Source organism: Malaclemys terrapin, chromosome 3, assembly GCF_027887155.1.
Source record: "Malaclemys terrapin pileata isolate rMalTer1 chromosome 3, rMalTer1.hap1, whole genome shotgun sequence".
NCBI classification, from domain to species: Eukaryota; Metazoa; Chordata; order Testudines; family Emydidae; genus Malaclemys; species Malaclemys terrapin.
Window position 1 is genome coordinate 65,375,917 of NC_071507.1, and position 21,981 is coordinate 65,397,897.

The 21,981-nt window shown below is 45.3% G+C and overlaps 1 protein-coding gene across 1 annotated transcript; it reads right to left on the minus strand.

Annotated features, from left to right (window-relative positions):
* Window positions 1–8,165: 8,165 nt before the first annotated feature.
* Window positions 8,166–21,044, minus strand: LOC128834664 (cytochrome P450 1B1). The gene is made up of 3 exons (XM_054023626.1): window positions 16,606–21,044; window positions 14,796–15,791; window positions 8,166–11,220 (listed from the first exon to the last, which is right to left on the minus strand). Exons 1-3 carry the CDS (start codon window positions 16,623–16,625, stop codon window positions 10,608–10,610), a joined length of 1,629 nt encoding a protein of 542 aa, XP_053879601.1. The 5' UTR covers window positions 16,626–21,044; the 3' UTR covers window positions 8,166–10,607.
* Between the last annotated feature and the right edge of the window lie 937 nt (window positions 21,045–21,981).

A 21,981-nucleotide genomic window follows, 5' to 3' on the forward strand; every position in this document is an offset into this window, starting at 1 on the left:
TAAAGCCAAGCACAAATCACTACTGGCTGCCGCTCACACTGAACACTCCGCGCACTGCAGCCCAGGGAGCAGCAACAATTTCTACACCAGACTGATATTTCTGTGGCCTCTCAGCCTGACTCTCCACTCCTTGACACGGAGCACTCACTCTTTGAACAACAGCTCTCGCCACCAGACCTGGTTGCTTTCACTGACAGTGAGAATGACGTACAGCACCAGGCAGAGTTCTACCGCCTGATTCTCCCCCTCCACTGGAGCCTTATCTCTCTCAGGGCACAGCGCATCATAAGAACCAGCCTCAGTTTCCCTATTTTGTCCCCCTGTGGATGGGACCCCAGTTTTCCTACCCTGTGTCCTGGTCTCAATGGTCCCCATGGCCGGCTTCTGCCACCACTCCTCCTTGCGCCCCTTTCATGAGACGGCAAGCTCGTTCTGAGCCTCTCTCACCAGCTACATTGACATCTAGAGCCCCTGAACCCCCTCTTGAAGATGTGGGCTATGAACCCTTGCCAGATTTACCGGCTCATGCCTCGCCATCAGCCACAGATGAAGCCCTCTTGCTTCCACCTCCACAAAAGGTGGACGACTTTAAGCAATTCCAGGACCTTTTCAAGAGGGTGGCACTCAGCCAGGATATTTCTTTTGGAGGAAGTCCAGGAGACACAACATAGACTCCTCAAAATCCTCCAACCCTCTGTGCCCTCAAAGATCGTGCTCCCCCTCCTAGAACCAGCTGATACTCTCTGGCAGATCCCTGCTCCATCCCACCAACATGCAAGAAGGCTGAACGTAAATACTATGTTCCCGCGAAGGACTTAGATTTATTTTCCCACCCACAATCCAACTCTCTTGTGGTGGATGCAGCAACACACAGAACAAAGCAGCCACAATACCGGCCCACTCCACAAGACAAGGACCTCAAACACCTTGACCTCCTGGGCCACAAGTTTTATACCTCCTCTACTCTACAGTTTAGAATTGCAAATTATTCCACCCTCCTCGCAAGCTATGACTACGACAACTACAACAAGCTCTTTGATTTTACCTCCTATATCCCGGAGGACAAGAGAGCAGACTTTAAGAATGGTCATACTGGGTCAGACCAAAGGTCCATCCAGCCCAGTATCCTGTCTACTGACAGTGACCAATGCCAGGTGCCCCAGAGGGAGTGAACCTAACAGATAATGATCAAATGATATCTCTCCTGCCATCCATCTCCACCCTCTGACAAACAGAGGCTAAGGACACCATTCCTTACCCATCCTGGCTAATAGCCATTAATGGACTTAACCTCCATGAATTTATCTAGTTCTCTTTTAAACCCTGCTATAGTCCTAGCCTTCACAACCTCCTGAGGCAAGGAGTTCCATAGGTTGACTGTGTGCTGTGTGAAAAACTACTTCCTTTTATTTGTTATAAACCTGCTGCCCATTAATTTAATTTGGTGGCCCCTAGTTCTTGTATTTTGGGAACAAGTAAATAATTTTTTCCTTATTCACTTTCTCCACACCAATCATGATTTTATATACCTCTATCATATCCCCCCTTAGTCTCCTCTTTTCCAAGCTGAAAAGTCCTAGCCTCTTTTTAAGTCAGTCTTTGTCGAAGGTCAATTGGTGTCCAGAACGGAACTACAAGCATCCCTGGACATGGTGGACACAGCAGCCCGCACCACTGCCACTGCGGTGGTGATGTGCAGGTCTTCCTGGCTGTCTGCATCTGGTATCCCCAAAGATCTGCAGACCAAAGTGGAGGATCTTCCTTTTGATAAAGATAAACTTTTTTCCAAAAAAAAACCTGACTAAGTCCTTCACACTATGAAAGACTCTAGGGCCATCCCGCGCACACTGGGAATACCAGTGAGACAATGGTATCAGCCTTATCAGAGGCCCCGCGCACAACAATATCACTGGCCCCAGTCCAGACCTTATGATACTGGGAGAAACCACAACAGACCTCCAAGGCTTAGGTAAAACCATGCGTAACCAACAACTTCCCACCCATCGGGAAACAAACAGCAGTTTTGAAGTGCTGGTCAGTTTTGAAGCGCGACCACTCTTTGAGTCTGCCGCCTATTTTCCCGTTTGGCTACTGCCTCCAGGCTTTCCACCATGTCTGGCAACAGATCACCCAGGACTTCTGGGTCCTGGAAATAGTTCAGTCAGGTTACACCATCCCTTTCATATCTTGCCCGCCCACCCTTCCCCTTCCCCATCCTTTTTTCAGGGACCCCTTTCACAAGCACCTCCTCCGTATAGAGGTGGCTCATCTTCTCCACTTAGGTGCAGTGGAACATGTACCGACGCAACATTGGTGAAAAGGGTTCTACTCCCACTACTTTCTGACCCAAAAGAAAGGTGGGGGATGGAGACCAGTACTAGACCTATGCCGACTGAACAAATTTGTCCATGTACAAAAATTCAAGATGGTCACACTGGACACAATAATACCCGCCCTGGAACAAGGGGACTGGTTCACAGCCCTTGACCTACAAGACGCCTATTTCCATATATCCATTCATCCAGCACACAGACGCTTCCTGTGATTCACACTCGGACACGACCACTTGCAATACAGAGTACTCCCATTCAGTCTCTCCACAGCACCGAGGGTATTCTCCAAGACCCTAGCCGTAGTCGTGGCCCACCTCCGCAGACATGGGATCATACTTTTCCCCTACTTAGATGACTGCCTTATCAAAGCCAGCTCCTGTGACGAAATGTTAAAAGCGACAAGCTTTACCAACTCTCCCTTCCACAGTCTAGGCTTTCAAATAAATTTCCAAAAATCCACCCTGATAGTTCATTGGAGCTCACCTAGACTGAATTCGAACCAGAGCCTCGCTTCCACACAACAGATTCCACACTATTACACATCTCAGACGCACGATCTCTGTTCACCCCAGAATATAGGCACAGACCTGCCTAGAGCTTCTTGGTCACATGGCAGCCACCACCTTTGTGGTCAAATACTCCAGGCTGCACATGAGATGCCTTCAGGGTTGGCTCAACTCCAACTACAAACCCAGCAGACACCGTTTCTGCATAACACTGACTCCAATATTGGCCTCCCTACATTGGTGGACAAAAACAGAGAACCTATGTATGGGTGTTCCCTTCCATCCACACTCCCCAGTACTCATGCTCACCACAGACACTTCCCTGATAAGTTGGGGAGCGCACCTAGGCGACCACAAGGTACAGGGCCTCTAGTCCCTATCAGAGACGCATCTGCACATCAGTCTTCTAGAGTTCAGAGCCATCAGGTAAGCTTGCCTTCACTTTCTTCCCAACATAAAGAACAAGTCCATCCAAGTTCTGACAGACAATATAGCATGTATGTTTTACATCAACAGGCAGGGAGGAGCATGATCTCACTCCCTAGGCACCAAAGCCATCCGACTATGGAATTGGCGCATACAACATCTCAAAGAAATCCCCGCTTCTTACCTGCCTGGGTGCCACAACACTACTGCCGACACACTCAGTAGTCACTTCTCCGAGGAATGGGAATTACATCCCACGATACTCCGACAGCTCTTCTCCCACTGGGGCACTCCGTCGATAGACCTGTTGGGCACTCCTCAAAACTGCAAATGCCATCTATTTTGCTCCAGAGCGGGACTCGGGAACGCATCTCTAGGGGATGCGTTCCTCATTCCTTGGAACAATTCTCTCGTGTATGCTTTTCCACTGATTTCACTGATACATAGGGTTCTACGCAAGATCACAGAGGACAAGGCTCGGGTCTTACTTATTGCCCCAGCTTGGCCCAGACAGACGTGGTATCCTTACTTGCTACGCATGTCCGTCCATCCATCCGTCCTCCAAGGACTCTCCCCGACTGACCAGATCTCCTCTCCCAGAACAGCATTTGGCTTCTTCACCAACAGCTCCAGAAACTCCATCTGATGGCGTGGTTCCTTCATGGTTTCAATCCCATGAATTAGCCTGCTCAGAACAGGTCCAATATGTCCTCCTGCACAGTAGAAGGGACTCCACTCGTAAGACTTACCTGAAAAGGTGGAAACGCTTCTCCATCTAGTGCTTTCACAGACACCTGACACCCCAGACTGCAACCTTCCCTCACATCTTAGACTATTTTTTCGAACTAAAACTGGACGGGCTTTCACTCAGTTCTATCAGAGTACACTTCGCGGCCCTTGCCACCTTCCATGACACCCTGGACGGCTATTCACTTTTTGCCCACCCCACCATGAAATGCTTCCTCATGATCCTGCAAAATCTCTACCCTGAGATTCATTCACCAGTAGCCTCTTGGAATCTCAACCTAGTTCTCTGCAGTCTTATGAAACCTCCTTTCGAGCCCCTGGCTACCTCATCCCTACTCCACATGTCCATGAAAGTGGCTTTCTTGGTTGCCATAACATCAACAAGAAGGGTTGGTGACATAAGCGCACTGATGGCCTACCCCTCCCTACACCATTTTCTCTAAAGACAAGGTTACTATGCGATCCCACCCCAAATTCCTCCCCAAGGTGGTGTCTCCCTTCCACCTTAACCAGCCAATACACTTACCTGTATTCCATCCGATGGGCTCTTGCATTCTATCTTGACAGAACTAAACCATTTTGTAAATCCCCTAGGCTATTTGTTTCTACTACTGAGAGATCAAAGGGTGAAGCTATCTCTAAGCAAAGACTCTCCAAGTGGATCGTGGACTGCATCAGATCCTGCTATGAGACCCAGAATGTTCAACCACCAGAGAGTGTTAGAACTCATTCTATTAGAGCAATGTCAATATCATTGCCTTCCTCCACAATGTACCTATTACAGACATATGCAAAGAGCAACAGAGGGTCCTGTGGCACCTTTAAGACTAACAGATGTATTGGAGCATAAGCTTTCGTGAGTGAATGCCCACTTAGTCAGACATATGCAAGGCTGCCACGTGGACATCTGATCACACATTTGCCAAACATTATGCTATCACACGGGATACCACGGCAGACGCCATAGTCAGCCATATGGTACTGTCTACCATTATCCCTCATGCAACTCCAAAATCCCACCAGCCATAGTGGGTACTGCTTCACATTCACCAGGAGTGGAGCACCCACAGGGACAACACTCGAAGAAGAAGAAGAAGAGAAAGTTACTCACCTTGCAGTAACTGAGGTTCTTCGAGATGTGTGTCCTCGTGGGTGCTCCACTATCCACCCTCCTCCCCTCTACTTTGGAGTACTAATCAGACAACTCTATGATAGAGAAGGAACTAAGGGGGTGCAGCACGTGTGCACCCAGGCAGACCCTAATATTGCTGCAAGAAGCACCTGAGGGTGTGTGTCCCGACCAGGCACTCCTACCGAAGATCTCCAATCAACTGCGCCAGGATGCACCATCACCTGGAGTGGAGCACCCACAGGGACACACCTCTTGAAGAACCTCAGTTACTGCAAGGTGAGTAACTTTCTCTTCTTCTGTTCAATTCTGAATCGTAAACGATCATTTTCCTTGCCTTTGAGAAAACAGACACAAGGGGGAGAGTGAGAGAGGGGATAGTAAATGTGGGGGAAATTCAGCTTTTGTTGATCTTGAAGTACAAGGCAACTAGACAGTCATGTGGGGCAGCTGTGGTAGCTGCTGTTCTGGGCTCTGGCTCATTTCTGCAGTCTGGGGTGTCATCTGGCTGGTCTGGTCAAATACCTCTCCTTCACCGGTCTGTCTCAGGCTGGGCAGAGGTAGATATGCCATCTCATTTCATAATGCTTGTGCCATGAGGTACAGCTGGTCTCAGGATCAGAGGAAAAGCTGAGTGAGTGAGAGTGGGGAAGGAAAGGGAGACAGTGAGGGATAGAAAGGAACATACGAGGGGAGGAAAGACCGAAGGCTCTCACATGTATATGGCTGATGTCTTCACTGATGCAGCAGTGGTGGTCAGAGGTCCCCACTCATGTGGTGAGGTCTGGGAGTCATGATGACCCTTCAGGCTCATGAACAAAGGACAGTATCTGGAGTGAAGTGGGGGCTGATCAGCCTTTCCCCTGGAAATCCCCTAAAAATGCAATCCCCATTCAATTTCCCCACCCCAAGGTCTCTCTTTATAAGCCATGTCACAATTCCTGATTTAATTGCACCTCTGACCCCTTAGGGGTCACCTTGAGGCACCCCGCTTAGGTCTCTGGTCTGCAGATGTCACCTTTATGGGGACAGAATTTTGCCATTCTCTCCTTCCTGACTGGGTTTTTAGGTTGCAGACTTCTGCTCAGGTGATCACCGTGAATTGTGGATCTGACTTCAGTTCAGCACCTGCAGTCCTGTTCTCTCAGAGGCAGTGAAAATGTTATTCGGTGACTAACCAGCTTTCACCAAGCCAAGTACTCTTGATTTAGAACAAAAGCATTATAAAGAAAACTTACCTTAAAAAAAAAAATCAATAGCTTGTATACATGCCTGACTTACCAGGTGATCACCCATCCTCTACAAGAAGACCCTGGAATGTTTTAAAGTACTTTGGGTCTCTGCCCACATTGTTTCAGCAGTGACGATTTACATTACTTATCCCTACTGTCTTTACTTCCTGCATGCTTACAATTATTAGCAAAGCCTTAAAGATACATATAACATTAATACAATAGTCTTTAACTATTCCATTTCCAAAGCATCTGTTACAAGCCCATGCTCTCATTATTTTGATACCATAGACCTACTTTTCAATAAACCCATTTTGATCCATTAATTTCTGGTTTCGTTCTTCTCTTGTTTACCAGACATACAACCCAAGGAATATGTTGAGAGTGTCAGGAGGCCTTTTGCTTTTTGTTATGACTAATCCCACTCATTCTGTCTCCCTTATATACCTTTCTCCATCCACACTTATTGTTATAGGGGATTGGGAAGTGGGTTTTTAAAAGGTTCTGACTGTTGAGATCATAATTGGGGTAGACCTGCTAGGCCCCCATTTTTTACAACACATCAAGAGGATTTCAAAAATAATTTGGGGATTTGAATAAGAGATTTCTGTAATGTATTTGTTTAACTTTGACTAATTTTTATACTTGTTTCTGTCATGATACAGCACGTTCTCGGAGCAGCACCTATTTTTCTCTCGTTGCCATAATGACAGCCTTTCACAGGTTAGGGAGGTAATGACATATGCCATTAGGGAATCTGATGGGGGTGTGACTTTTCTGCTGTTGGATACACCCTTGCCCAATCTAGAATCATTGCTACAGTCATCATCATTTTTAAACTGGGACCTGGTGGAGTTTAACAGATTAGCACTTTGCTCGGCCTCACTTCTGTAAACTGTGATTGCTGGCCTAAAATGACATGATTTAGAAGTTTTTTGTAACCTGTTCAGCAGCTGTAAATTCTACCCCCGCATCTTTCCTCAGGCTAGCTGAGAACTGGCAGTAACAGGCAGCTGCTGTTGCCCTGTATAAACCTCAAGCCAAGTTCCCCTGCCTGCATAATACAAGAGAGGGTCTGTTAGCACTGAAGAAGCAACAATGAAGAGTAAAAATGTGCTGGTTAACCTTGAGGAGGGAGTCTGAGTTCCAGCTTTGGACAGCTGGCTAGCCAATATATTTTGCTATGAAGCACAGACATTAGATGGGTTGGTTAGCCGGAAGACAGTGGGCAAGGGAGTACTTGAGAAGGGGAGAGGAGATAAGAAAAGCAGTCAGGAGTGGTGGGGACCAGTGAAAGGAGGGAGGAACCAGGGAAGGAGGAACACAAAGTGGTGTGACAGAGTTTGGGGAAAGGTGAACAGGAGGTGGGGGAGATCAGAAAAGGTGAGATGGCATTGAGAGATTGTGGCAGCGTTAACAGGGAATGTTTTTCACATAAAAGAAATTGTGGGGGAGAAAAAAAATAGACTGTGAGGAGGAAGTTCTGGGAAGACCAAAAGGTGGGACGGGGACCCAAAGATAAAAGGAGGGGAGAAAAGATGGAGAGAGAGGAAAGAATGCAAAAAGACTAGAAGAAGAAGAATAGCCCAAACTAATTCTACCTTAATCTCAGGGGGGAAATATTTAGGAAAAATATTTGCTTTGTCCCAGTCTAGCAGGGACAAAGCAATTCTTTGGCCTGACTAACTCTGGGGGGGCATGCCATCATTTGACTTTTCCCAGGTTAAGCATGCAACATATATAATGATTTTGTTTATCCAAATCCCAAAAAATGAAGTATAAACTAAGCAGATTTATTGTAAGAATAATTTTTATTTAATATTTTGGTAATACAGTGATCCATCTTAAAATGACCACAAAGATTAGCTGTTTAAGAACTGCATACATTTTATCTGGGTATTAATAAACTTGAAGAATTTTACAGTAATAGTATGATGCACATATTTGACAAGCATTTATACTGTGTATCACCTGATCATAGACATCCACACAAATCAATTTCAACCGTACGAATGACAGTCATGTTATGACAGATAGATATTTTAAAGCTTTTGGGAGAAGTACAAAATTACAAAAAGAGTATTGTTTACTGAAATAGAAAACAATGATCCTTGAATTAGAATAACTATTCTGTTGAAGGTTACAGACATTTTTATGGACATATAAAAGTATAAGTGAAAAAATGTGTTGATCCAGTATAGATCTGAGTATGACTATGTTAAGAATGTTATACAACATTTCACAGATATAGGCTAAGTTCTGGGATATCAAAGATTTTATGTAGTCCACAAAATACCTGAGGGATACCCCTTTTAGATTTAAAAAAGCCTTTGATTTTAACGTTTAGTTTTGAAAAACATGGACGTACATTCCCTACAAAATCAGAGATTTGAAATAGCTGAGTCGGGTGTGTCCCTGCTACCTGGGTTTAGGGGGCAATGCTTTAAAGACCCTGATACAGATTCCTTTGAAGTTAATAGCAAAGCTCCTATGTACTTCAGTGTGATCAGGATCAGGCCTTCAACGTTGCTCCCATCCAAAAGCACTGTGAATTTTGCCATTGCTGTCAATAGGGGGTAGGATTGTCACCTACTGTATAATATAGGGCTCAGTCCTTCAAATCTTTATTCATGTAAGCAGTCCTCACTCCATCAAGTAGTCCCACTGATTTCATGTTTATAGCACCAGGCCCATATTCCTCTGTATACCATAGGGTTTGATTTTGCAATAGTCTACGCACCTCAAGCAATGTGCTGAGTGCCTCTAACTCCCATGGATTTCATTTAGAGTAGAGAGTGGTTTGTGTCTCACAGGAGGTGCCCAACACTTTGCAGGGTCTGCACTTTTATATATTAAAAAGCAGGTTCTCTGAGTGTTGTTCATTATCCTATATAACCATTACAGAGTGGTTCAAGACTAAAATACTTCTCATGTCTGTTTTACTTAACAGATGATCACAAGGCTATTTGAAATTTAAGTGTTTTGTGAAATAATGCAAACTACAAAATGCCCAAATTATCCTGATTGGGCCCCAATAATTGTATGTAATCCAAACTCCCATTATTTTGTTTCATGTCCTTACTGGAAGTAGATCACATTAATAGTACATGATGAACCATCATAGACATAATTTTAACTCCAGCTAATAGAATGATTATAGGAACATAACTATATCTATTCCACATGTTGTTTGATCTTAGTGGCACAAAAATTCTAAGACACAAGTCCTCCTGCAAACCTATGTGAATTTTAATAGGACTGCTCATGTGATTAAGTGTTGGCATGTGCCTAAAGATTGGCAGAATCAGGCATAAGCTTTTAGCTGAGAAAATAAACAGTCCACAATAAAAGGCCATCCTTAAATAGGTTTTCCTAATGAAAATATCTATTATTTTTCCTTTGATCAGTACCTTTGCTTCTGCTTATGAATAAATTAATGGATTATATCTCATATCTGCTATTTGGTGACTTACCACTTTTAATCTTTCTGCTTGAGATGTAATGAATTTCAGTACATTCCATTTGTTCACATATAGATTATGAAATACATTTCAAAATTCCGTTGTGCTCATAAACAAGTCTTTTTGTAGTCATACTTTAAATACTTTGGAATGTTAAAGGCAAGCTTGGCATTTTACCCAACTTCATTTGAGAGTTTATCGTCAAGGCACTGAAACACATCCCAGCGCATGTCCCAGGATGTAACATGAGCCCATGGCAGTTCCCTGCATAGGGCGCTTGCAGAATCTAGCTCCAACAATCTAGGCACCTCTTTCCACACAAGATTTCACTTTGGGATGTAGAGTCTTTGAAGGCAAATTAGAGCTGAGACAGCTGCAATGAGACATGGAAAGGGTTGCGCAAGGAGTGGCTGGGACACTCCAGCCAGGCAGTTAATGAGGAGGGTGTTAAAATAACTGTTTTCTTCTGCCTGTTACCCCAAAAACAAATTTACTTTTAAATCACATTTTTTGCCTGTATTTCAGTACTTAATATTTTTATAAGGCTCCCCTCGCGTGCACACACACACTCTCTCTCTCTCTCTCTCTCTCTCTCTCTAATTAAAAAAAAAAAGGACCTGCTTAATGCTTGGGCAGTTCCACTCCCCGGTGTTTTGTGGTACTTGGTATACTACAAAGAGCTCACCAGTACTGCATATTATTATTTACTTTATTTTAAGTCTAAAAAGAGAGAGGCGGGAGCATCCTTATATCTTTTATTCAAACGTCAGTGTTCACAGATTTGTTGATAGATGATTTTCAGTAGCTGTTTTCTCTGCTTGCAGTCTTTGGACAGCTTTATCTAGCAAATCCATAGTCTCCCTAAGAGTGACATTAACTGTAAATGGCTTAGGTTTAATGGTCAACCCATAGGTGAATTCCATTTTAGAGTCCTCATTTGGGTTAGCAATAAAATTGCACTGGTGTACCAGTATGGAGGTAAAAAGAAAGAGCTGCATCTTGGATAACTCCTCTCCAATGCACCTACGTTTACCCAATGAGAAAATCATCACATTGCTAGTAAGATCTTTGTTAATGAATCCATTCTCATCCAGGAATCTTGTTGGCTCAAAATCCTCTGGGTTGGACCATTTTTCTGGGTCATGATTCACTGACCACTGATTGATGAATATGACTGTATCTTTGGGAATGAAGTAGCCCATTATGGAGGTGTCAACTGTGGTGGCATGTGGAATAGTGACTGGCACAAAGCTGCTGAAACGCATGGATTCATAAAGGAAAGCCATAACATAGGGCAAATGAGGTTGATCTTCTGCACAGGGCAAGCGATCTCTGCCAACAATCCTATCCACTTCTTCTTGCATTTTAACCTGCACCTTTGGATATCTGTTGGGATTTAAACATATATATATATACACATGTCATCTATGCAAATATAATCTACATTTTCAAACAACGGACTTTCTTTTTGAAAGAATCGTATTTAACTAAAGCTGCTCAAATTTTTTTCACAGTTTTTGTCAAATGCAGTTGTCAAAATAAAATATTTCATAGAAACATATTGACTATGACACGTTCAGTGGGAAAAAGTCAAAATGATTTGTTTCAATAGTGTTATAATTTAATTTAGCCTGCTATATTAAAATTGTATTTTATATTACATTTAATATTTAATGTGTATTGTATATTTTAATGCAATATAAAATCTGAAACAAAATGGATTTAAATGACACTAAATGAATTATTTTTGAATTTTAAATTTCAGCTTTTCATTCTAAATCAGAATTACTCCCCCCACCCCCTCCATGCCCCCAAAAGTAGGAATTTCTCACGGAATGGAAATGCTGGTTCTTGACCAGCTCTACATGTAACCTCTAAATCTGTTTCCATTGATGTTTGAATTAACACATATGAGACTATATTACACATGGATTAGAGCTATATGTAGTGTTTTTTTTAAATTAAAATATTTATCTAATAAACTATCAGAACAGAAAAGTTCATGAGCACTCAGATCTTTGTTTGTGGATATTTACTATGACTAATATCAGAATACACTTTTTCATGGTACTGCATTGTATTTAGGATCACTAGCAAAAAATTATTCCAAATTTGTTATATAAACTTGGAGAAGGATCTCCAAGTGGGAGAGATTATAAAAGAAATAAGCAAGCAAAAACATTGTAGCAAGGGAGATCAGCCTATTTTTTCCTCTGTTTGATTTTTTTTAAGCCCTCATTCCTTCCCTCTCTAAAAGCAACATAGCTCTATTGTCTTCCCACATCTATAATTTTTTGAAACTTTTTGAAGCTTGATTTTTAACTCATCATGTTTGGGCTTTTCAAGTTCCTGTGTCTCCCTCTGTCTCAGTATGTCTCCATGAGACAAGGTGGGTGAGTTAGTATCTTTTATTGGACTAACTTCTGTTGGTGAGAGAGACAAGCTTTGCCACTACACAAAGCTCTTCCTCAAATTTGGGAAAGGTATTCAGAGTGTCATAGCTAATACAAGGATCAAACAGATAGAAAAAGCCCTACTTATGCTAAACTAAGGGACTATTCAAGGTGAAGTGGCCCATTAATACCTCTGTAGTCATAAGACAAAAAGGGGAATTAGTGAGTTACAGAATGTTGTAATAAACCATAAATCCAGTGTCTTTATTAAGACCATGATTTTTAGTGTCTAGCAAAGTTACGAATTTAAGCTCCCAGACTCATCTTTTGAAAGTGTTGTGACGGTTTCCTTTGAGGATGAGGACTGAGAGGTCAGATCCCGTTGTGAAATGTATGTCTGCATGGCAAACAAAGTCCAAATGTACAGTACTCCAGTTAGAATGCCAAACAGGTTATGTAAACATTAGTAATTATACCCTTACTCTTAAGGTGTTAAATATGTGTGGCTTTTAAGCAGCAGCTAAGTAGATGAGCCTAAGGAGATAACGTCCACAGAAAGTGCAAATGGTTAAGGAAACGCTGGGAGAGGAAAAGGAGGTAACACCAGTTTCTTGCTATTTAAATGCTTCTTCCAACTGTAAGATTTTTGCTGAGTACAATCATTTTCTGCGAGGTGAATATTATGGTGCGTTTATAGGCATACGGTGCGCAATGGGTCCACCTGCTCTAAAGCTTTGAGACTGTTTTTTCACTAGTCATGCAACCGTAATAAAGGTACCCACCTTATAGGAGCAATAACATAATAGAGGGTTTGTAAACCAATACGTGAACTCTTTTTATCTTGTTTAAGTAGATATTATCCTGTTCCTATGATCTCTTTGATCTTGACCTGGTAAAATCTGTTACTTTTGGGTTTGTTTTGTTGCCTTTTTGCCAGCCTGTATCTTTATGTAACGTTTACTGGAGTGCATTGGGGTTTGGGTTTTTTTTTTTTTAAATATCTTTAGTTTTTGGCAGTTTTCCCAGAGCTTCCGTGTGAGTTAATCATGAACAACTAAGGTACTTTAGTGCCCACAAATACAGGATTGTTACCTTATGTGTACTTTCTACTAGAAACAAAGAGCTAATAACCAGATCAGTTCAGTTTGATGCTTGCACATCACTGGCAATCAAAGCATTCACCTCCAATAATGGGCCAATTTGTTCACGGAGCATATTTAATACATTAGATTTTGGTTGCAGGATTCACTCCAACTTGTCTGTCTTATGTCACACACAATGTTCTGTACAGCTAGACCTATTAGTTTAGAAGCATTGTTTATTTTAGTTGGCTTTTATATATGGATCCTTTCCAACAGCTGCATCTAATTGCGTTTGAGGAACTGGAGTGGGGAAAGCAATAGATTTGCTATGTGATCAGTGACGCAACCTCACTGTCACATTTCAGAAGCATGGCAGGGGAGAGAAGAAAACTGCTTTTTTTTTTTTTTGTTTTTTTTATTTAAATGAAACTGATGGGTATATTTTCCCAGAACGCTGAAATTTTGGCTGGCAAGGGGCAACTTTATTCTTTAGGCTTCAACTAGCAGGATGTAGCCATACCTGGGTCTCATAAACTGATATGAAACACACCCTGCCTAAGGCAACAAAAAGCCAGGTTGGCCCGCTTCTTATCTCTCTCTCTCCCCCCCTCCCCGCCAAGAGAGATCAGAATCAGGCTCTGTATTTGTAAATTATTTTAACCCTTGCTGGAAGCTCTTGTCTTAAACAAGGGAGGTCACTGCCATGTTTCCCTTGAAGGTTTTTTTGTTTAAAATAAAGTTGTGACAAGATTCTCACATTCGGCTTCCACAAGAAAGCCGGGAGGGGGTCCTGCTGCTGGAAGGAAACAGCTGCAGTCAGGATGATGTAGCAACAGTAGTGAAGAGGGTCTAGGTCTAGTATCATGCACTAAGAGGGACTCTAGGTTTATCCCTGTTTGTCTAGGTGGTCTAGGATTATTACTGGTGTTACCTATTTTTTATATAGCACTCTTCAAAGTCTTTTAAATGTATTTATCCTCCCACCACCCCACTGCGGTAGGGACGCAGCATTATCCCGGTTTTACCGCTGGGGAACTGAGGCACAAATTTAGCCAAGGTCACTCAGCAGGTCCATGGCAGAGCCAAGAACTGAGCCCAGGTCTCCCCTATCCTAAGCCCCTCGACCCTCCTTCCCCTCCGAGGGGTCTAGTTCATGGCCTGGAGGGAGAGGCGAAGGGCTGGGATCTTGCACTAGCAGGGATGGATGCTCGGTTCATGCTGGTTGCTGAGATGAAGGGTTTGGACGTTGGTTAGGGACAGGGCGCAATGAGAGCCCCAGGCTAGGCGGCCATCCCACTCCGCTGGTTCGAGGGCGACCAGTTGTCCCCATATTAGGGGCTTTATTTTATATACACAACTCTACCCTCCCTGGAAGAAGTGTCCCTCCCTTTCGCACGTGCCCCTGCCTTTAACCCCCCGCCCCTCCGCGCTGGGTGTCTGGGATGGCTCCGCCGGGGAGATCCGGCCCCAGCCCGAGCGCACCCACCGGATGAGGAAGATGATGAGCCACTGCAGGGCGGTGGAGAGGGTGTCCTGGCTGGCCCCGAAGATGTCGGTGACGGTGGCGGGCACGTGCTCTAGCGGCAGCCGGGGCTGCGCCTGCTGGAGGCGGATGAAGGCGTCCAGCATGTCGCGGGGGGCGGCCCCGGGGCGCAGGCTGCCGCGGTGCTGCAGGAACTTGCCCCGCACGAAGCTGTAGAAGTCGCGGTTGAGCTGGCGGAAGGCGCGGTAGGCGGCGCGCACCGGGTTGGGGAAACGCTGGAGCCAGGGCAGCGCGTCCACCAGGCTGCCGGCCCCCACCGTGCGGCCGAACTGCTCGTTGCGGCCCACCAGGCGCAGGAACTCGGCGTCGCCGTGGCTGTAGCGGCGGCCGAAGCACAGGGCGCTCATCACGTTGGCCACGGCCACCACCAGGCTGCGCCCGGGGTCCAGGAAGGCGCCGCCCGCGCTGCCCCGCACCAGCAGCGCCACCAGCGCCCGCGCCTCGCCCAGCAGGTGCTGCTCCAGCAGGCGGCGCGGGGCCGGGCTGCCGGTGGAGAAGGCCCGCACGGTGGAGTGCGCCAGCCGGCGCTGCAGCTTCCACAGCTCGGAGTAGCCGCCGAAGGCCAGGCTGCGGCCCCCGGACACCAGCTGGAAGGAGGGGAAGCGCGGCCGGCCGGCGAAGGCGGCCCCCTGGCGGATGAGCGCCCCGCGGATGGCGCGCTCGCCGTTCAGCACCACCACGGGCCGGCTGCCCAGGCGCAACTGGAACACGTCGCCGTAGGTGCGGGCCAGGCGGGCGAAGGCGAGGTGCGGGGCGCTGCCCAGCTGAGCCGCGTTGCCGATCAGGGGCCACGGGAAAGGGCCCGGGGGCTCCAGGCGCCGCTGCCGCAGGAGGAGCTTCGCCAGGTGGATGGCGGCGAGCAGGGAGAGGAGCAGCAGCAGGGCGCTCTGCAGCGGCGGGATGCTGGAGAGCGCCTCTTCCAGCCGCCGGAGGGCCATGCTGCGGGGAGAAGCAGAGATCAGGTCGGGCTCTGGAGGAAGGGTTCGTGTGCCCGCACCTGCCGTGCAGCAAAAGGCGGGGGCAGTGGGGGGCTGCAGATGTGCCGGCTTCGCAGGCGCGGCCAGTGTAAATAGAACAAGTTCTGACCCCGACGCCAGCGAGCGATGCTGATCATGTCACTGCGGAGCCTGAGATGTGCCTAGAAAGCGCCTAGCGCGCGGCTGGGTGCTGAGCGAAAACCGCAATCAAGCACCACTGGCCTTGGAGAGCTGGGGAAGCGCTCGCCTCGGCCGAGAGGGGAAGTTTGCCTCGTGGGAAGCGGACTCCCACGGCAGGAGCGGGCGAAGAGAGGAGGATGCGCTCGCTGTAAGCAACTGCCGCGACGTGGAAGCTGCAAGAAGCTTCTTCCTTATACAGGTCGGGCAGGTGATGCCAGCAGTGTCACCGCCCGGCTGTGCCTACTGCAAAACAAATGCGTCTACCGGGTTGGAATCTGCGCGCCCCGCTCCTAATTGTCTTTGGAAGGAAACAGCGAGAGACTGTAAATCAGGACAAGCTTCCCCCCTTCCTGACTTTAATTAGCGGTAGGCGTGAACTGGTAACAGTCAGTATGCACGCATGGGTTGAGGGAGATGGGCACAGCCCCAGTGATACAGGAATATCATTCACACCCAAATAGCAGTTACCAGTGTGGTAACTAAGAGCTCCTAGACAACGATCTAAACGTGCTTCACTTTTTGTCTTTTAATTTGAATATGGGGGGAGGGGGAAGGGGAAAGGCAGCTTTTTAAAAAAAATCTCTAATAAAACTGACCTGCTGAAAAATGCTTCCATCGGAGATTTCTGGGCTCCAGTGGGAGGATCCGGGCAGCCCGCAGCAGCTGTGATCCGTGCAATTGGGCAGCCCCAGCAGGAGACTCAGCACGCAGCGCAGCAGTGAGGTTCAGATCCCAGACTGTGGGAAACTCATTAGAAGCCCAGGTTCTTGTCACCCGGAGCTTGGCAGGTCATGTGCAGGCAAATGCCAATTGCACCCGATCCCGCATCGTGCGTTGTGCTAATCTTCCGAGCGTGTTAACCCTTCAGAGCTCGCACTTCAACAGCCTGCCTGGTTCAGACTAAATAGACATCAGCCAGATGTGATCCCTGCATAGAGCCCGGGGGATGGGGCAACCAAAACCTGCTGGAGCAAATGAGCGGCTTACAGGACAGTTTAGTGTCCCCCTGAGTTGAGCCGGAGCCCGGCTGGGCAGTCTTCTGGCACTGTCTCTCCTGGCTTCAATCCCACCAGCAGCTGCAGCCTCCAGCCCGTAGTTAGCCTGGTATTGACAAATCGCAGCCGCCCGGTTCTTCCCTACGGGACCCGGCTCTTTGTCAATTGCCTTTGGCCCCAACCCATCTGGACTGGCTGAGCCTTCGAGGTTTCCTGCCTTTTGGTGAACGTTTTAGCAAAGCGGTTCCAGTTGAACGGCTGGCGGGGCTGTGGGCTCGCGGACTTCTCTGGCAGGAGGGAAAATCTCCTTCATCTTTCAGGGTTTATGAAGTTGGAAAGTTTCCCCCTCCTCTGCCTGTCGCCTCCCAGTTGCGTGCAGAGTTTGCATTGCGTGAGCCTGTGGTGGAACCCTCCAGCCATCTCCTCCCCCCCGCTCTTCCTCTTCACAGTACCTGACACCAGCTTAAAGGGAAATAACGCAAAGCTGGGCAATACAGGCGCCCGGCCGCGTGCAAGATTAGAAGGAAACGGCTGTAGCATGGGGAGCCAGGCTGATAGCTTTGTCACCTGCTGAAGGGAGCTGTTAGTTCCCAGAAGTGAGTCATTTCGTCTGTGAGAGGATGATCAGTTCGTTCCCGTTCGGTTTTGCTCCTCATCAGAAATCTCTGTAGGTCACTGGGATGTGTCCCTCTCTGGCGGAGGGTATGGAGTCTCGGCTGGAAGTAGCCTGCACGTCTCTCCATTCGTTCGCTTATCTCTGGGAGAGCAGGAATTGTTACCTCTGGCTGCTCAGGGAAGCCCAGGGAGTTTTTGCTATTGACTTGAAGGGGAGCAGGATAGGGCAAAGTAAAGGGAACAGCCCAGTTGTTTCCTAAGGTTCCTTCTTGAGTCCCATTACAGTTTCTATTTGTTTGTTTAGGGAGTTTTAAGAGGTTGACAAATCCTTGCCATGTCAATATCAGAGACAATACAATAATCATTATAACACTGGGCTTTTGGTTAAAGAGGTACAGTGATATAGTCATCAGATCTCTCTATGTTACTATATTGCAGAGTGAGCATGTTAAGACACTCAAAGACATGTCATTTCGAATTGTTTTATTAAACCGAGTAAAATCTCTGATTACACAGTTAGGAGAGCAGACATGTCTATCTCATGTTAATATTCAAAAGCAAATGTACAGTTTCCCTTTTCAGGCACAAATAGTGATCTTTTCAGAGGTATATTTTCCAATGTTCCAATATTATTGGGATGCTTTCCACGATTTATGTGAGGAATTATTTCCTTCTAGATACATACAGACAGAGTGAGAGAGTTAAGCACTATAATACATTTAGGATGTATTCCATTCTTTCTTGATTTAAAATGGATTATAGAAGTTCTCAGAGGTACCTACAAAAATGGGTTTCTGCATTTCTTTTCAAGCTGCTTTTCAAATATTTTTAAACTCTCACACACAAAATTTGCCCCAGGCTAACAAAATAGATTACAAATTGTTAGCATGGCAGCTTTGAGTGGAAAATATCATCTTGGTAGCATTTAGAGTTTCATGAGATTAGAACATGACATCTTGTCCATCTGAGAAGTTATTTTTATTTTGCTTTACTATTTATTAATTTGTTATAAAATGCACATTGTGTCTACAGCATTATATCTGGGTTCATATTACAAACATTTAAACAGACTGTTACCAACAGTTGGCATTGGTCAAACCCATCTCTCCTTCTACCACCTCCATCAGCTGAGTAATGAATCACCTACTCTTATTTCCACTGAAGTCAATGCAAATTTTACCATTTATTTCAATGGCAGCAAGAATGGATCTGTTAGGAGCTGGGTGAAATCTTGTTATGGGTGGAGTTAAACCCTCATTGAGATTAATACGTATGACTTCACCCTTCAGTTAACATACTGTAAAGATAAACCTCACCTAAGACAAAAGAAATATGTGAACACATCCAGGAATTTTTGCTGTGTGATGTTTATGTTCAGCGGCATGGATGTATGCGAGAGGGAAGAACACACAGAAACTGAGACAGCTTGGTATCTGACCTGGTAGAAACCTGGGTAGAGATTTTTGGGTCAGAGGTGCAGGCTGAAAAGAGTGTTCTTGGTGCTGTGAGCCAAAGAAGCGGTTTCCTACTATTTGATTCCTTCTGCATTCAGAGACACAGAAGTTTGCATGTTCTTTGTAAATAAACAAAACTGCATCAAAGAAATCCTTATCACCAATTTCTACTCCCAACTGGAACATCCCCAGGGCCCCAAATTTTGACTAGATGCTCGACTCAAAAAGAGGCAACAGGTCCTACATCTCTGTCCTGCCCACCCCCCACCCCCCCGAATTAAGAAAAGGACAGTATGTGTTTTGCATCGAATCCCCAGGTCGCCAAACTCCAGTGCCAGTGGACTGCAAGAGGGAGAAGATTTCCAGAACCAAGGTTAACTTACCAAGGACGCCTTGCTGTCTGCACCCAGGAGCTTAACACTGGGGACAAAGATCAAGAACATCCTGACCCATCACAACAGGACACTTGAAACAGGTACCCGAAGAAGCTGAATCCTAGGCCATTCAGAGCACTTTTAAATGGCATTTCCTGACAGTTGAGTGCCTCACTTTGCAGCCTTAAGATTTTTTTCCTATTGAACCTCCAAATTAGACTGTAAGTATAACTGCTCACCCTGGGTAGTCAGCAGGGATTGAACCAAGGACTTCTCCACGAAAATCATGAGCATTCACTGTTCAAGCTAAAGGACTCGAATCTAAAGTCCATGTATTATTACAAGCCTAATTTAATTTTTTTTCATTCTGTAATAAAATATCTATCCTCTTCTTTCATTTTTTTTGGCCTCTGAAAAAGATAAGTGACTTCCAAAAGTCATGGATGTTGAGTCCTACCATTGATCAATGGTTGAGGAAAAGACAGAGAAAGAAGGCAAGATGAGAAAAAAGATATTACATTTATTGTTTCATATTTATATTGAAGTGGTCCCTACTGGCCAACCAGGTCTGGGCCCCATTGTCCTGGGTGCTGTACAAATATGTAAACAGTGAAGTCCTCACCCAAAGTGTTGAGTGTTTAAACCCATTATTGTCCAAAGATTATTTCAACTACATGTAGTGAACACTCACTCCAACTTTCTAGGGCCTGATTCTCTGGTGCTTTGCACCTTGTGTAGTCACACCTGTGCAAAGCATATGAAATGTTGCCATTCTGATTTCTTAGTGTTTTACAAGCTGCAAGGTGTTTACAGTTTCAGGGTGACTGCACCTATATTCCTCCTCCATGGTCCCTTGAGGGAACTCACTCAAGGTTTTCAGCTCCCAGGTGTCACCCATTGGGTGGAGACCCATGTGTCTCTCCCTCCTGTCTGGGGTTTTAAGGCTACACAGCTCCCTGCCTTACACTGCAATATCCCCAGAAAGCCAGTCCACCTAAAGGCTAGTGCCTGTGCATTGCTTTCTCTCCCCGAAGGCTATGAGCAGTGTATTGCCAGCAGTGGCAAGTCACCATGCAGCTCTTTCTAAGCAAGCACATTTATTCATAAGGTAAAAACATTACAGGGAACACATAATAAAACAATAAACAGATTTTAACACACTCTAAACATACTAGGAGTCACTCATGTGTAAGAGTTAGGTTTTTTTATTTAAAGCAACAGAGTTTACCACAAGAGTTCAGTTTACATGAAGATCTCTTCTGATACAAGTTCCACTAGTACAAAAGATTATTTTCCTCAGTTTCACTGCCTTACACTGATACAAGGGCAACAGTAGGCATCTGATTCTCATCTGCACCCAGAGTGCCAAGGATGCAAGGGAATTGGCTGGGGCTCCCTGATTATGGGGCCAATTCTATGCTGGGCCTGGTCTAAATTAGAGCATCTTGGGATTGCTTTTTAAAATATATATATTGTTACATTGTATATCTTAAAACTTTGTTAATTTCTTATATTTATGTGAGGCAGGGGCCTGTGGAAAAAACTGTGTGTGATCATAATACAAAGGCACTAGAAGAATGAATAAAGGTTGCACAAGCAACATTAATTCTGGCATTTCCTAACTTTTTGGTGATGGTATTGATTATTTGTATTATCGTAGGACCTAGGAGCCATGGAAAAGGACCCCATTGTGCTAGGCACTGTACAAACACAGAACAAAAAGACAGTCTCTGCCCCAGAGAGTTTACAATTTAAGTATAAGACAACAGATGGATGCAGACAGACAAATAGAGGCATACAAGGAAACAATGAGTCTGTGTTGGTCAGCATGATAGGCTGTGGTCTCAGCACAGGGGTGGCAAAATGCACATCCCTGACCCAAAGGCCACCCCCTTGCCAAATTTCAAGTTCCCACTCCAGAGAATGTGGCTGTTCAAGCTTTAACATGAACAAAACAACATATTTTCACTAGCCTCATTTTTGGAAAAAGCTAGACTGTTTGGGCTGAAACATTTCCAAAATTTCAGCCTCAGGCAGACACCCAGCATGTACAACTTCAGCCTCAATGGCTAGAGTTCGGCAAAGGTTATAAGCAATTGAAAACATAGGGGTTCCCAATCAAGATGAGGGGCCCATTGTGTTAGACTCAATACATACACATAATCAGAGACAGACCCTGTCCCCAGTAATTTATAGTCTAAAGAGAGAAGATGGCTAGAGGGTGGGATGGGAAAAGAGAGGCAGAGATGAATAAAGGATCAGCTGCAGAGCCAGAAATAGTTTCCCAGTTCAGTGCCCTACCCCCTAGGCCATTTTATCAGCTTACAATTTCTCACGGTATAATTTCCCATTGTATACATATTTTTCACTTAATTTCTTCACTTTGTATTGTGCCCTGATCACCATTCTTTCTGCACAAATACAGTTTTGTAAAGAGCAAAAACAGACAATGCAATATTGAACCTGGTTGTTCTGAACATAGCATATATCATTAGTACAGTAGGGCAAGGTGAATTTTGAGTCCTGCCCCTTCA